The 15,446-nt window shown below is 33.3% G+C and overlaps 1 protein-coding gene across 1 annotated transcript in view; it reads right to left on the bottom strand.

Moving 5' to 3' along the window:
• LRRIQ1 (leucine rich repeats and IQ motif containing 1) overlaps nt 1-15,446 on the bottom strand; it is a 191,651-nt gene that overhangs the window by 150,497 nt on the left and 25,708 nt on the right. Inside the window, 6 exon segments of the mRNA XM_036866543.1 lie at nt 6,914-6,948; nt 6,950-7,033; nt 7,035-7,116; nt 11,594-11,745; nt 14,082-14,107; nt 14,110-14,233. Coding sequence (XP_036722438.1) covers nt 6,914-6,948; nt 6,950-7,033; nt 7,035-7,116; nt 11,594-11,745; nt 14,082-14,107; nt 14,110-14,233 — 503 coding nt within the window.

Below are 15,446 nucleotides of genomic sequence, written 5' to 3'. Positions count from 1 at the left end.
GGAAAAAGAAATTTTCTTCCAAGGATCAACAATTAGGTTGTTGCACATCACCCTAGGCAAGGAAAGCTATAATAAAATAAAATCCATTCACAACACAGAAAATGCATGCCAAATGGTAAGTATATATCTCAAAATACATAAACAGAGATGTGTGTGTGTGTGTGTGTGTGTGTGTGTGTGTGTGGATGCATATTCTTCAGGTGAAAGGAATATCACAGATGAAAGGTAGAATAAAGATCAATGGAAAGGTTTAAGAAATGGATCAATCCAAATGATATTGACTTTATAAAATAATAATGTCTTAAGGCATTTGAAACACACATATAGATACATATATACACGTGCAGAGTTAAAATACTCAACAACAATAGCACATTAAGTTGGGAGGGAGTAAATAAAGTTTAAGTTTTCTAAGACCCTAGAATTGCCTTGGAAAAGAGAGGAAAGTGCTACTGTTGGTGGGAATGTAAATTGATACAGCCACTATGGAGAACAGTATGGAGGTTCCTTAAAAAACTAAAAATAGAACTACCATACGACCCAGCAATCCCACTACTGGGCATATACTCTGAGAAAACCATAATTCAAAAAGAGCCATGTACCACAATGTTCATTGCAGCACTATTTACAATAGCCAGACATGGAAGCAACCTAAGTGTCCATCGACAGATGAATGGATAAAGAAGTGGCACATATATACAAGGAAATATTACTCAGCCATAAGAAGAAACAAAATTGAGTTATTTGTAGTGAGGTGGATGGACCTAGAGTCTGTCATACAGAGTGAAGTAAGTCAGAAAGAGAAAAACAAATACCGTATGCGAACACATATACATGGAATCTAAAAAAAAAATGGTTCTGATGAACCTAGGGGCAGGATGGGAATAAAGACGCAGGAGTAGAGAATGGACTTGAGGACACGGGGAGGGGGAAGGGTAAACTGGGATGAAGTGAGAGAGTAGCACTGACATATATACACTACCAAATGTAAAATGGCTAGCTAGTGGGAAGCAGCCACACAGCACAGGGAGATCAGCTCGGTGCTTTGTGATCACCTAGAGGGGTGGGATAGGGAGGGTGGGAGGGAGACACAAGTGGGAGGGGATATAGGGATATATATATATATATATATATATATAGATAAACAAGAAAAAAGATAGATAAAACAAGAAAAAAACAACAAATTTTTATGTTACATTACAAAAATTCCAAAAATAGAACTTGTAGAAATATTGTAAGTAAAAGGACAGAAAAAGATGTATTATGTAAACATTAAAACAGTAATTCTCAAAGTGTGGGCCAGTGTCCCCATCCTGAGATACCTTTAAAGGTTCCATGGAGTCAAAACTACTTTCATAATAATTCTAAGAGGTTATTTGCCTTTTCCACTCCCATTTGCTCAAGAGTGTAGGGTGGAGTTATCCAGAGAACTACATGAGGTGTGATATTGTAGTAAATTGAACGCAGAAGGAAATATGGAAATCCAGCTGTCTCGTGTTAAGCTAGACATTAAAGAGATTTGCAAATATGTGTAACAATGAACCTTTTCTCACTATATCTTTTTGTTTAAAAAATACAGTTATTATTCTAAAACTGTTATGAATGCAAAGGCTTTATTATCTTAAACTTTGAATGAATACAAAAATTTTCTCTGTTTTTTCCTAATGCAGTAAATATTGATAGATATAACCCACATAAATGAAAGCTGTCTGAAGGAGGTCCGCAATAATTTTTAAGAGTGTTAGAAAGGTCCTGAGTCCAAAAAAAAGCTGGTTTGATTATGTCAGACACAGAAGACTAAGGCAGAAAACTTTTAATACAGTTGAAAAGTGACATTTAAAAATGATAAAATTGGTCAATTTAACAGAAACATATAACAGTTATAAATTTGTGTGCACCAAATATCATGGCCTCAAAAATATTTAAATTAAAAAGAAAAACAAAAAAAAGCTATGAGAATGAAGATCTACAATCTACAAACATCATGGGAGTCATGTATATAACTTTTTCTCCAGGACTCTGCTAACATGACAAGTGCTCCACTTAATCAACAGGCAGTATTGCATAATCAATAATGAATAGGCTCTGAGGCAGGCAGTCCTGAATTTCAGTAACACACGCCTATTCGAAAACTAGCTATATGACTATAAGCAAGTTACTTAACTACTCTGATCCTTTGTTCCTTTTTTGTGGAGTGGGGGTGATTTCACATTATTGGGAGGATTAAAAATAATATTTTAAAGTAGCATTTACAACACTTTCACATGTTGGGTACTAAAAATGATAGTTATTGTTTCCTAACAATTATCCTCATAAAAACAAGGAGTTAAAAAACTGTAACTGTGGTGACCAAATAAGGCTTCAAAGAGATATGTTTGAGCTAAACCTTGAAGAAGGAATAGGATATTAATACATACTCAGAAAAGTCTATACACAACTGATTAAGCAGTAATTTGATCCAGTCAGTGCATTGGCTCAAAAGGAGGAATCTAGGTGGGAAGGAAGTTAGAATAAATTGCCCCCCTTCTTCTTTTAATCTTAGAAATTCTTCGCTGTCAAATAAAGGATGAGAACTGAGCAAAACAGACTTACAGCAAGACTTACGTTAGAACGTCATTACTTCCTCAACATCTCTAAGAAATAATTCTCTCCCTGTAAAAATTTCTGTTATTTCTTCTACTACCCATCTAAAACAAAACAAATAATAACCACAAAAATATTCAAGAGTCTCTTTCAAAGGGCTTAAATATAATAAATATAAAGGATTGCTTAAATATTCTTGCATTTACTGCTTCAATATATTCTTTATTAGCACTTTAAACGTTTCCTAGGTCCCACAAAATAAAATTGAAGCCAACTATGTTTATCCCTCAAAAGGCCATTGCCCATGGCAAAATTAGCATTTGGCTATACTTGCCACAAATATCTATTTCAAAGAATTCTTCCCACAGAAATGAGTCAATGGTCTAATAAAACGTTCCTGCCACAGGGGAAAAAAACTCTCCTGTAAGGCACAGCAATACTAAAGATGTTGAATTAGGCTGGAGGTTTTCACTAAAAAAGTGTTTGGTAAAGGTCTACCTCCTTTAGCTGCTCAATGATTGCTATGTTTGACAGTTACGTACAAATATGCTGAGTTACACTTGAGATTTTCAATTTCAATGCAAAAGTCCTTCAGGATCATACAGGTTGTACGGAAAAAAGAATACTGAAACAGGAATCAGGAAATGTGGATTCTAGCCCCACCTCTGCCAGGAGTTAGATGAAAACTATGTGGGTCTGTTTTTCCATCTGTAAACTAAGAAGCCTAGACTGGCAGATCTGCAAAATCCCTTTCAGCTTTGTTCTAGGCATTGTGTTGCATTTCAAAACTAAAGAGTAAGCTAGCACCATCTAGTGGAATCCAAAGAATTCACTAAGTATATAATGAAAAACATTTCTGCAAGCAAAATATCTACAGCTTTATCTTATTTTACTTCATTATTTTTTCTAATGTTCCAATGACAACATTTGGCAGCAAGAATTAATCCAGGCACATTTCCCCTATGAGCCACGACATAGTAATCAAGCCTATGTGAAAATGTTGAATTATTCAATATCTTTCATACTTAGAATACTAGTTTCACTTTTCCAGAAAGCAGTATTATCTGAAAATAAAGCACCAGAAAAAACATCTCCTAGTATCTCTAACTATTTACAATAATATTTTCTAGGGCTGTATTTATAAATTAATGATTTATAAATTGCTGGCATTAAAGACATTAACATCGTACTTATTTTCATTTTTACCCAATAGTCAATAAAGGAAACATGGCAATTTACTCTTTTTCTCTTTCTCTCTATATCAATATCTATCAGTAGGATAATCTCAGTGGAAGTCAGGATAGTCATTTATTTTGTTTATTGTTGCATCCTCAGCAATATTCCAGTGCTGTGTTCTAGTGCCTGGAAAAGTGCTTCTACATAGTAGATGCTCAATAAATTGGCTCATTAATAAATTTATTAATGAATAAACCTTAAAATCATTATATATTTTTCAGCATAAAGACTTTGTAATACGGTGTAACAAAACAGTAATAATCTCAAATATTAAATGCATATTTATGAGAGAGGCAATAGAATGAATCGATTAAAAAAATTGGTACCAGGATAGACTGCTGAGTTTCAAATCCTGGCTCTATCATTAACTAACGGTGTGATTTTAGACAACTTACTTAAACTTTCTATGTTTCAGCTTTCTTATCTGGAAAAAAAAAAAAAAAAGATTAAATAGTACCTAACTAATAACACTTATGTGAAAATAAAATGAGTTAATATGTATAAAGCACATGAAATGCCTGGTGGTAAAAAAAAGTTATCTATTACTATATTTATTATACTTAAGTTGTATTTTTTCTATAAACAATTTGGTCATGCAGAATGGATTTTAAAAATTAGTTTAGTTTTAAAATGTTTCTGCTAGAAAGTCAATAAAATTCAATATGTTTTGGGAGGAAAAAAGAAAACTAGATTATAACTTACAAATCACCTATTTTTCATTTGCTTTGGCTATTCATTAAAAAACTAAAGCAAAAATACTAACTCAAAATATGAAAGATTCCCCATAGGTAAAATTTATAAATTTTAATGAACACTGTGGCAACATTCATTTAAGAAAAGTTTTCTCCACATTACTTATATAAAAAAAAATGTCTTACCAATTTTGCCTGAAATTTACTGGCGGGAAATTTCAGGCAAAAGAAAGCAAGAAATATAACGAAGATAACAAACCCTAAAATTTAAACTGAAATCCACCCAAATTAAAGTGAGTTATAAAAGATAAAGATTCGTGTAACTTCAGGGAAAAAAACATTAAAAATTAAAAATTATAATAAAATCTCTTTTCCAATTAAAATAAATCCATCTTTAAAATCATCAACCTGAAGTGAATTTAAAGAGCTTAAAGCAATTATCTTGTGCGTTCAAAACATGCAAGAATAATGCCAGGTCAAGTAAAAATACTCTATAGTCAAAAACTTGCTGCCAAAATAGAACCAATTATAGAAAATAATATAAAAACGTATAAAGTATTCTTTAAATGACTACAAAATTTATATGACCATATATGCCCAATATAATAGTTTATTTTTTGCTACATTTGACCAGAAAATAATCTGTACCTCAATATGTAATACATCTTAAGGATATCATTTTGAATTATATTTTAAATTAATATTTCAGTTATGATTAATAATAATAATTAAGACCATTTCTTTCTATAGTCACAGCACACAATATGTTTAAACATTAAAGAACTAACTTTGTAACTTTCAATTTATAGAATTAAATTTTAAACTATTACTTTAAAAGAGTATATTTCACATTGTGTTTCTATTTCTACAGTTAACCACTTTAATTAGAATGGAAAACATTCAGCAAATTATTTCAAATAAAGTGCCTTAAAGAGAGTGATAGAGTTGCTATTTTCAGTCACTAAATGCAAAGAAAGTAAAAAATGTACACTAATGTTTTCTAATAAAAAGAGTAATTAGAGTTAACATTGCGAATTAACTACTGCAATAATATAGCTTAGTTAGAATTAGGAACAAATTAAACTCGAAACTACAAATGTAGAATATTTGGTATTGCTTCCAATTTTATTTCACCTCCTTAAGAAATATTATAGCATGGAATAGTGACTTATTAACTTATAAACACAAATCTATCTTTGTGCCCCTTCATAAGAGTTCTTAGCATCAATATATCATTGAAAGACAAAATCTATGCTTTTCACTTAACTCAACCAGAATCTCTGTAAGCAGTTTCTGAAGATGAAAAACAGATTCCAACTGGTCTTCAGAAAATCTACTTTCCCATGTATACTCTTCTCACACTCAATAAATACAGTGTTTTCATTGTACCCAACAGACAGCAAAGATGTCTTTTACCTTGTTTGCTGAGAGTGTACTACATAGAGATACCTCAGGTACATCAATTAATAACATGGCAGTTTTCACATAAGTCTTGCAGATATACTATCCCAGGAAATCCGCTGACTACAAAAAATCCCATACAGCACTGTTGGCAATGAAAATGAAGTGAATGGGAGTTCAAGCATTTCTTCTTACAAACAGCCTTTTTCTTTTTTTTCAAGCTTGCTTCAGTGAGTACCAATAAAGTAACATACATTATCAGTGCACTTGCCTTCATTCCAACAACAACAAGATTATTTCTGTATGTATTTTAAATTAAAATTTTAAATAAAAACTTTGTATCAAAAGTATCAGTATTTCCATATGGGAGAAGTCATGAGTGGTCCCAAAGCAGGCAGCACAGACACATAGACAAACATATTAAAGAACATTATACATTACATTTTAGAAATTATGCCTTGAAATGTTTGCAAAACAAAAGCTTGCTTTGTGAAAACCACTATATTTTTCCCATATTAAAAAAAAAAAAAATGGGGACTTCCCTGGTGGTGCAGTGGTTAAGAATCCACCTGCCAGGGCAGGGGACACGGGTTCGAGTCCTGGTCCGGGAAGATCTCACATGCCACGGAGCAACTAAGCCTGTGCACCACAACTACTGAGCCTGTGCTCTAGAGCCTGCAAGACACAACTACTGAGCCCGCGTGCCACAGTTAATGAAGCCCGCGTGCCTAGAGCCCATGCTCCGCAACAAGAGAAGCCACCGCAATGAGAAACCCGCGCACCTGCAACAAAGAGTAGCCCCCGCTCACCGCAACTAGAGAAAGCCCGTGCACAGCAACGAAGACCCAACACAGCCAAAAATAAATAAATAAATAAATAAATTTATATTTTAAAAAAAGGGAGTTGATGGTGACTGATTAGATCCAATTCTCCCCAAACCTCCTCCAGAAATTCATAAAGTGCAGCAAAGAAATCAAAATACCCACAACCTATCCTTCCATTGCAAATGGGAGATAAAGAAATCACAAGCTAAATTTCTTTCTAAGTGGGATAATAAGTATCCAGGATCAACACAATCCAGGCTGAATCGACACTCGTACAGAGGAAATCCTACAGAAACTCAATGGATAAGTAAAAACTGGAGGTGCCCCAGGGGTGGAAGAACCCATTTATTACCAACAAGGCCTCCCTCCAGAAAGAGAGAGCATCATCCTGAGTGGGATGACAGTACTGAGACCAAGTATATGAATTAAATTAATAAATGCAAATGGCCATGATCTATATGAGAGAAAAACATTTAAGCTTGGATCAAAAAATAAAACCCAAATCCATGCTGTATACAAGTACATACCTAAAACAAAGTGATTCAGAAATGTTAAAAAGTTTTTTTAGATTAGGCAAATACAAACAAAATGAAACCATGTAAGACAAGGTAGAATTCAGTCACAAAAGCATTAAAGAGACAAAGAACGGAACTTAAAATTTTCAAGGCTGAAATTCACAATAAAGATAACACAGTTAAGAATATCTGTATAACAGCATGGAGCAACATTCATAACGCAGAAACAAAAGGATGTACACAAAGAAATAGGCTGATTAAGAACAGATACACAGCTCGGTGCTTTGTGACCACCTAGAGGGGTGGCATAAGGAGGGTGGGAGGGAGGGAGACACAAGAGGGAAGAGATATGGGAACATATGTGTATGTATAACTGATTCACTTTGTTATAAAGCAGAAACTAACACACCATTGTAAAGCAATTATACTCCAATAAAGATGTTAAAAAAAAAAAAAGAAAATAACAGATACATTCAATCTAGCTCAGCTCCTTCAGTCCAAGGTAAATCACGTACACATTTAAGACCTAAAATAAAAGATCACTAATGTAGATCTTAAAGATGAAAATATATACTTTATATTCCAACAAAAAACAACAACCTTCTTTTCAAGTGCACATGAAACATTCCTGAAAATTAACCACATATTAGAAAACCACAAGTTTCAAAAAGCAGATATGGCACAAAAATAATTCTCTGACTATAATGCAATAAAACTAGAAAAAATAACAACAAAAATGGCCTTTCCATATGGAAATTTAAAATTTTAGGTAAAAGATAAAATACATCATATAACTGTAGAACAGACAAAAATACCTATACCTTATTCAGAAGTTACAGAATAAGCACTGCTGAGAGTAAAATGTATAGACTTAAGTACTTATGTCAACAAGAGTGAAAAATGATAAATAATTAAATTACAAATTTAACTTAAAAATAGAAAAGAACAACATAATAAACAGAAGAAAAGCAAAAAAAACAAAAAACAAAAAACTCTGCCATTAACATGTATTAATGGTAGGAGTGCAAAGTGGTACAACCCACATAAAGTGTGTCTGGCAGTATCTTCCTAGATTAAAGATGTCCTTTGCCCCCCCCCCCAAAGTATATATATATCAGGAAACTAACCTAAAGATATATCTGATAAAGTATGAAATGACATAGGTATCAGGTTAGTCATGATGGCAGTGTGGAAGATTGTAAACCATCCATTGTCCATCAACCAGGGACCAGTGGAATAAACTCTAGTGCATACACACAACTGAATACTATCAAGCCATAGAAAAAGAATGCTATGAACTCCATATATGTTGTAAAATGAAAAAGAGCAAGATAAAGAACAGTACTTAAAATATTCTATATTTTGTGAAAGAATTAGCATATATACATATATTTCTTAGATATATGTATATGTATGTATATTTACAAACACACATATATCACATATGTGATACACATGTATTATACACATATATACATAAATATCTGTATATAAAAGTAGATGGGATAACAGTGAAATGAAAAAGGATGAAAGCACAATCTCTTTGAGTCTTCTTAAATGTAGTCTGTAGAAACATATATCTGTCTTACATCTCAAAAATAAAACTGAATCAAAGGGAAAAGTGAACTAATTATATTTCAAATTCATAACATAATCACAAAGATAAAATACTTCAAGTGAGCACATCACTTTGGGGGACAAAGTGTAAGGGCCAAAAGAAATGCAAAAAAAAAATCTCAAAATTAATTTAGAAGTTTTCTTCTAAATACTTCTAAAATGCTTCTAATACTGGCATTGTTGTTTTGAAACTATTTTATGGCTATTATAATCCATAGCAAATAGTTATGTTAGTTTGGGTATCAACCAAGGACTACAGTGGAAGAGAAAATAACACAACTATAAAGTTCAAAAAGTAAATTTGGAGATATCAATATTTGATATCAAATTCACAGGACTGGACAATTTGAGTATCAAGCAGTATAATAAGAAAAGAGACTGAAATATTCTATATTATAAAATTCTATGAGTTCATAAGAACACTAAGAAAGAGAGAAGAGCAGGGAGAGAGAGAAAAGTGCAAAAGCAAAACAAAATAAATGAAACAAAGAAAATTCATTTGACACCACTGAAAGTAATGACCTTACTGTAAAAGTCTATCAATATAAAGGTAGGCATTTATTCCTGTCTTTCCTCTACGAATGATTCCAAGGTAACCAAATAGTTATTAAATAAATGATTCCAGTTTTTAAAATGTGGAAGGAATGTTCAAATTAGAAAACTCATTTTTTGTATCCCCCACTGCATTAATTGATTCAGGCCACATTAATCAATGGATGAAAGCATTAGATAAAAGGTTCATGGGAAACTTTATAATGGAACGTTTAGGCTATCACTCACATACCCAACATGCAACTGTAGCATCATTAAAAGCAAATAATCATTGTATGACTCCTGACGTAAGGCAATACGAAGCACAGAGCAACCCCTATGAAAAATTCCTGCCAAAAAAGACTAAATTTTAATTAACTCAAGCCTGTTGCACTAGCTTTCATTTACAGGACATGAAATATTTATAGGCATAGTGAAACAATTTTAATACACTAAAAGGAAGTAAATGGACAAACCCAAAATGTGGGACACTGTATAGGACAATTAACAGGTTTTGCAACAAATCAATGGCATGGAGGAAAAAAAGTGGAAGGACTACTACAGATTAGATAGGACTTCAGACACCTATGTAAATGTAATATGTGGTCATTGTTTGTGTTATGATTCAAACAAACCCTGATAATTTTAAGAAAATAAGGAAATTTGGATTATGGATTATCAGTTGATAGAAGGAATCACTATTAATTTTATTAGGCAACACAATGCATTGTAGTTAAGTAAGAAAGGACCATATTATTAAAAACCATCTCCTGAGGTATGAAAGGATGAAACTTTATGATTTGGGGATTTGTTTTAAAAAAGAAAAAATACAATAAAAAACAAAACAGTAATGATGGACCAAATGTTGAATATAGTATATGGAATCTCCATGTATTCATTTTGTAAATGTTTGAAATGTTCAACAATAAAAAAATGAAAGAAAAAACAAAATATTATATAGGCAAACAAATAAAATTAATATCAAGAAGGCGTAGGTAGAACCAGGCCTAAACACAGAAAGCAGGCTTACTTCTACTCCTCCACCTGTTCCCATCCCATTTTGTGATATTTCAGTCCACATCACATTTCCTAACCACCATAGGATGGAGAAGGTGGAAAGAATGTACCTTCTGGGGGTCCAATAATTTAAGCCATTAATAGTATACCAGAGTAATGTTTTTATCTAGTTCATTATTTTTTGCCAATCATTGATTATTGATTATTGATTAACCATCATTTAAGCCCTTATCAAGTCCCTTGAGAATCTCACAAGTTAAATTTAAAAAAACCCAAACAAACAGAATTTTAAGCCAGGTATTAAAAAACATGAGATTTTTATTTTAGACTTACCACACTGGAAATGTATAGAAGTGAGTTGAAGCTGAATTTCAGTGGGCAGAAGAGGGAAGTTGGGTAGTAAGAAGTGAGAGCAAGAACAGAACACTCTTTCACAAGACTTGACAACAAGAGGAAGAGAGATGAGGCAATGGACGGCAAGAGGAAGAATCTGACATGAGAAAGGTGATAAATGATGGAGGAAGGTACCAGAGGAGAATGACAGGTATATTTACGGAAAATAGAAGGGCTGGTCTTAAATAAGAAAAGACATTTTCATCACTGAATTTTATGGATTACAAAGAATAAGGATGGAAACGCTATTGATATATAGATATACAGACAGACAGATGGAGAGACAAAGATGATTAGGGGGATTCAAACTGATAAACTCTTTCTTTTATGTGGTATTAGTAGCCTTACCTAAAGAAGGAAAGGTTAGTACAAGTGATGTATGTAGGTAAGGAGAGTAGTGTCATACCAGGAAACAGTTATGACAGTTGCTGAGAAGTATAGAAAGCATAGGGTCCATAAAAATATGATGGCAACAAACTAGGGTATTATATTCTTCGGTAGAGTTCAGATCACTGTTGGTTATAAGAAAAGGGACAGGGAGGTGAATATACTAATTTAAGGAGCTACTAACAACCACCCATTTGCCAGTGGTGGGAGCATATTCCTTTTATCTATATTAAAACTAATTTTGTTTCCTTCATAAATCTGGATAAAAGATTAAATAAGTATGGCTTGGATAAAATAAGCAAATTAGTGATGGTGGCCTATTCTCAAAAATGAATAAATGAAACAAAATATAATAATGAGAAATAAATGTCAATATATTTAAATTCCACTGTTCTCACCAATTCGAGTGATTTTATTATGTGAAAGTTCAAGATTTTGGATATTAGTGCAGCCATCCAAACCATGGAAAGAAGTCAATTGATTTTTATTAAGAAGAACAACACAGAGATTTTCCAAATTTTCACAGTTGATAGTCTCAATATTGTTTTCCTAAAACAAAGAACAAATGTAATTAGTTTTATTTCAATGGATAATTAATGAAACATTTAAAGCTTGCAAAAAGAGGGAAGATGAGATATATGATCTTTAAATGAATATCTGAATCCCTAACTTTTAAGATAACTATGTAGAGTGTTATACTATCTAGATGAAAATACTAAGTAACCAAATAAATGATTTTATATTTATTAATAATCTTTTAAAATATAGAAAACACAGAGGATCATATAACAAAATATTTCAAACTATCTAAATGAACAAGAGTGAACATTTGGTCATAGTTGCTAAAAAACTTATTTTAAAGAAACCAAACATGGAAAATTTTGAAATCTCCCCATTTCCCTTCCTCAGTCCCTTTTGCTATCTTTCCCTCCAAAGAATACCAATACCATGAATTAGGTATATATCTCATGTATAGATTTATACTTTTACTAAACATACACATCTCTGCAATACATAATATTGGTCTCAATGTCAAGATCATATGTCACGGATGCAACAGCAATTCTCTTCTTTTAAGATTTCAGAAAGATAAATGGGCTTCTAAGAATCTTAATGGTGTAGTCCTACAATATCCTTCTCAAAAATATGAATATAGCCTTTGTCTAATGGAGTAAACTTAATAAGAAGCATAGGAAACACAAAGTTTGAAAAGAAAATCATATTGGTGGAAGCACAGTCAGTTTGAATTCAAAATAATATAATCTAAAATAAAAATAAAACTCTAGCACACCACCCCCCCAATCTTCTATGAGAAAGAAACATTGAGAAAAATTCTCAGCTGCAAAACAGGGCACTTCTTATGGAAAAGAAAGTATGCCTTTGGGGATTCCCTGGTGGTGCAGTGGTTAAGAATCCACCTGCCAATGCAGGGGACATGGGTTCGAGCCCTGGTCCGGGAAGATCCCACATGCCACAGAGCAACTAAGCCCGTGCATCACAAGTACTGAGCCTGTGCTCTAGAGCCCGCGAGCCACAACTACTGAGCCTGTGTGTTGCAACTACTGAAGCCCACGCACCTAGAGCCCGTGCTCCACGATGAGAAGCCACTGCAATGAGAAGCCCGCACACCACAATGAAGAGTAGCCCCTGCTCACCGCAACTAGAGAAAGCCCACGCTCAGCAATGAAGAACCAACGCAGCCAAAAATAAATAAATAAATAAATAAATAAATAAATAAATAAATGGGAAAAAAAAAAAAGAAAGTATGTCTTGAGAATGGAGTTAAAAGCCTAGTGGGCTGAACCAAGAGTCACAGAGACCGATTCCCATGGAGCAGAACTAAGTGCTTATTAATAACTGATGGTAGTTTCTTAGCTATGGACCAGGGACTGCCATGAGCTTCTTGTTTTCTCCCATATTGAATGGTAACAACTCTTGTAATTAATCAAGTCCTGTCTCACCACTGTATGTGGGTGTGGGGAAGGGAGGGAAGACAACTTTTCCTTTAACTTCATAGATCTCTGAGTTGAAAGAACTTTCTCTGAGCAGATCATCTCCACTTGGATCTGATTTAGATGAGAAGATTCTGTGCTCAAGTCTGAGTCTGATGCCATGAGTTAATGAGACTTTGGGGTCTTTGGGACATGAGTCCTTTTGCATACGGGAACGATGTGACTCATTAGGAGCCAGGGGGCAGACTGCAGGAGATTGTTACTTTATAAGCAGTTCCAATAAACCTCACAACCCAATATTCACACATCTACATAGTCCCCTCCCACATGAACTGAAAGCTCAGCCAATAGAACACAAGCTAGCATGATGCCAGCAGATGCTTGATAAGCACTTCATATTGAAGCTTGTCTTTTTGGAAAGCTCACCCTTTTAAGATTCCCAAGAAAGCACAGAGAGAGAGAGAGAGAGAGAGAGAAATTCCAAACTCCCAAGGCACCAGACATGTAAAAGAAGGCATTTTGGACATTCCAGCCCCAGCTGCAAATTACATAAGAGATCCAGGCAACACGGTATGAAGCAGATGAAATGCCCAGATAAGTCTGGCCTCAATTCATGGCCCACAGAACTGTGAGCAAATTAAAGTGGTTGCTGTTTTTAATTAAACTAAATAATGTGGTAATTTGTTATTGCAGCAAAAAGTAACAAAACAATAACTATATCATCTGCAAAATAGAGATAATTTCCAGTCATACATCTAATCACCTTCCCTGTATGGTTCTCACAAATTTTGGCCCTTGATCTCTTTTAGACCCTGAGTTATAGGTTACTTTAGTAAATGTTTCTTCAAATTGTCATTTCTAAAATGTATACCTGAATTACACCTTACTCCACTTATATTTATTATAAAATAATATTGAGAACATAGGACATACCTGTGCATCAATGTACTTTAACTTTTGCAGTTACTCAGGCTGTGCAAAGAGGTTAATCCACAGCGCCGAAGAGACAGAAACTGAAGATTTGTACACTCTGCCAGTGTGGAGAGACTACAACCTGGCAAATCTTGAAATGTTACTGTTGTAACCTAGAGAATTCAAGAAAATTGGAACACATAACATTATCTAACTATAATGAATATAAACTATACTAGCCTTGCAAAATTGTTTTAAAAACTTCATCTAAAAAAAGTAATGCTATATATTGAAACCTACATTTATTAACAACTCAATTTCATGTAAGCTATCTGGCCATTTTGCCAATTTTGTTCCCCTCATAGAAAGACAAAATAATGCAGTCATTCATGACCAATTCAAGTTCAAAACTAATATGCATAGAAGCAATAATAATGTAATCATTTATTAGTTCACTCCCTGATTTTTCACCAAATTCATTTTCCTTGTTTTTCATGCCCCTTGGCATTATTTTCAGGATTGCACTATACAAATGTTTAAGATCTGTGTTTGACAGTATCTTAGGGATACCTGGATAGTACCAGAGCCACAACAGGTCAGGGGATAGATTTTATATCCAACCTGCCATGCTTCAACTAGAATACCTTAGCTACCTTCCAAAAAAAAAGCAAGTTTAACTGAGAAGAGATATTATAGAACCTGTAATAAGTAGAAGCATGCAATAATAATTGAACCATGCAATAAAAACAGCATTCTATTATGTCTTCTGTGTTATAAAGGTATGAATCATTCCGTACTACTGAATAATGTAATATACCCAGCGCATATAGAATCTGCAGTATAAAAAATCATGAATAGTTCTTAACATACATTTACAACATTTCTTATTATTGAGATATTACTGTGGACTCAATACTTCCTTTTTTCCTAAGGCACTTTTCTCTTTTTAAGTCTTTTCAACTAAAGAAAATTCAGTATCAAAGTATTCAACTTTATGGTATGCATATTAAGGACTACACTTAGAGTTCTACAAGAATATGTCAGATAGAAATATTTTAAGATTACTGAAAAGCACTCCACTTATTAAACTCAAGAGCTCTCACCTAAGTAAAATTGGCACAGTAATAATGTAATAATATGTTGGTCCTTCACCATAATTGAGTCCGTGCACTGAAATAACTATATAAGCTAAATTGCTTTATAGTAAAAATACTTTCATACTGCCACGTCACAAGTCCTAAGGCCAGGTTTCCCATGTACTGAATAACAATTCTAAAATGATTAGCTTTATAATATATATCATACTAGCGTATGTCTTACTCAAAAGAAATTTTTTTAATGTTTTATTGAAATTGAAAGCATTATTACTTCAAAAAACCTGGAAAA

The sequence above is a fragment of the Balaenoptera musculus genome, chromosome 10 (genome assembly GCF_009873245.2).
Source record: "Balaenoptera musculus isolate JJ_BM4_2016_0621 chromosome 10, mBalMus1.pri.v3, whole genome shotgun sequence".
NCBI lineage: Eukaryota > Metazoa > Chordata > Mammalia > Artiodactyla > Balaenopteridae > Balaenoptera > Balaenoptera musculus.
The sequence above is the reverse complement of the archived record's forward strand: the minus strand, read 5'-3'. Positions and strand labels throughout refer to the sequence as shown.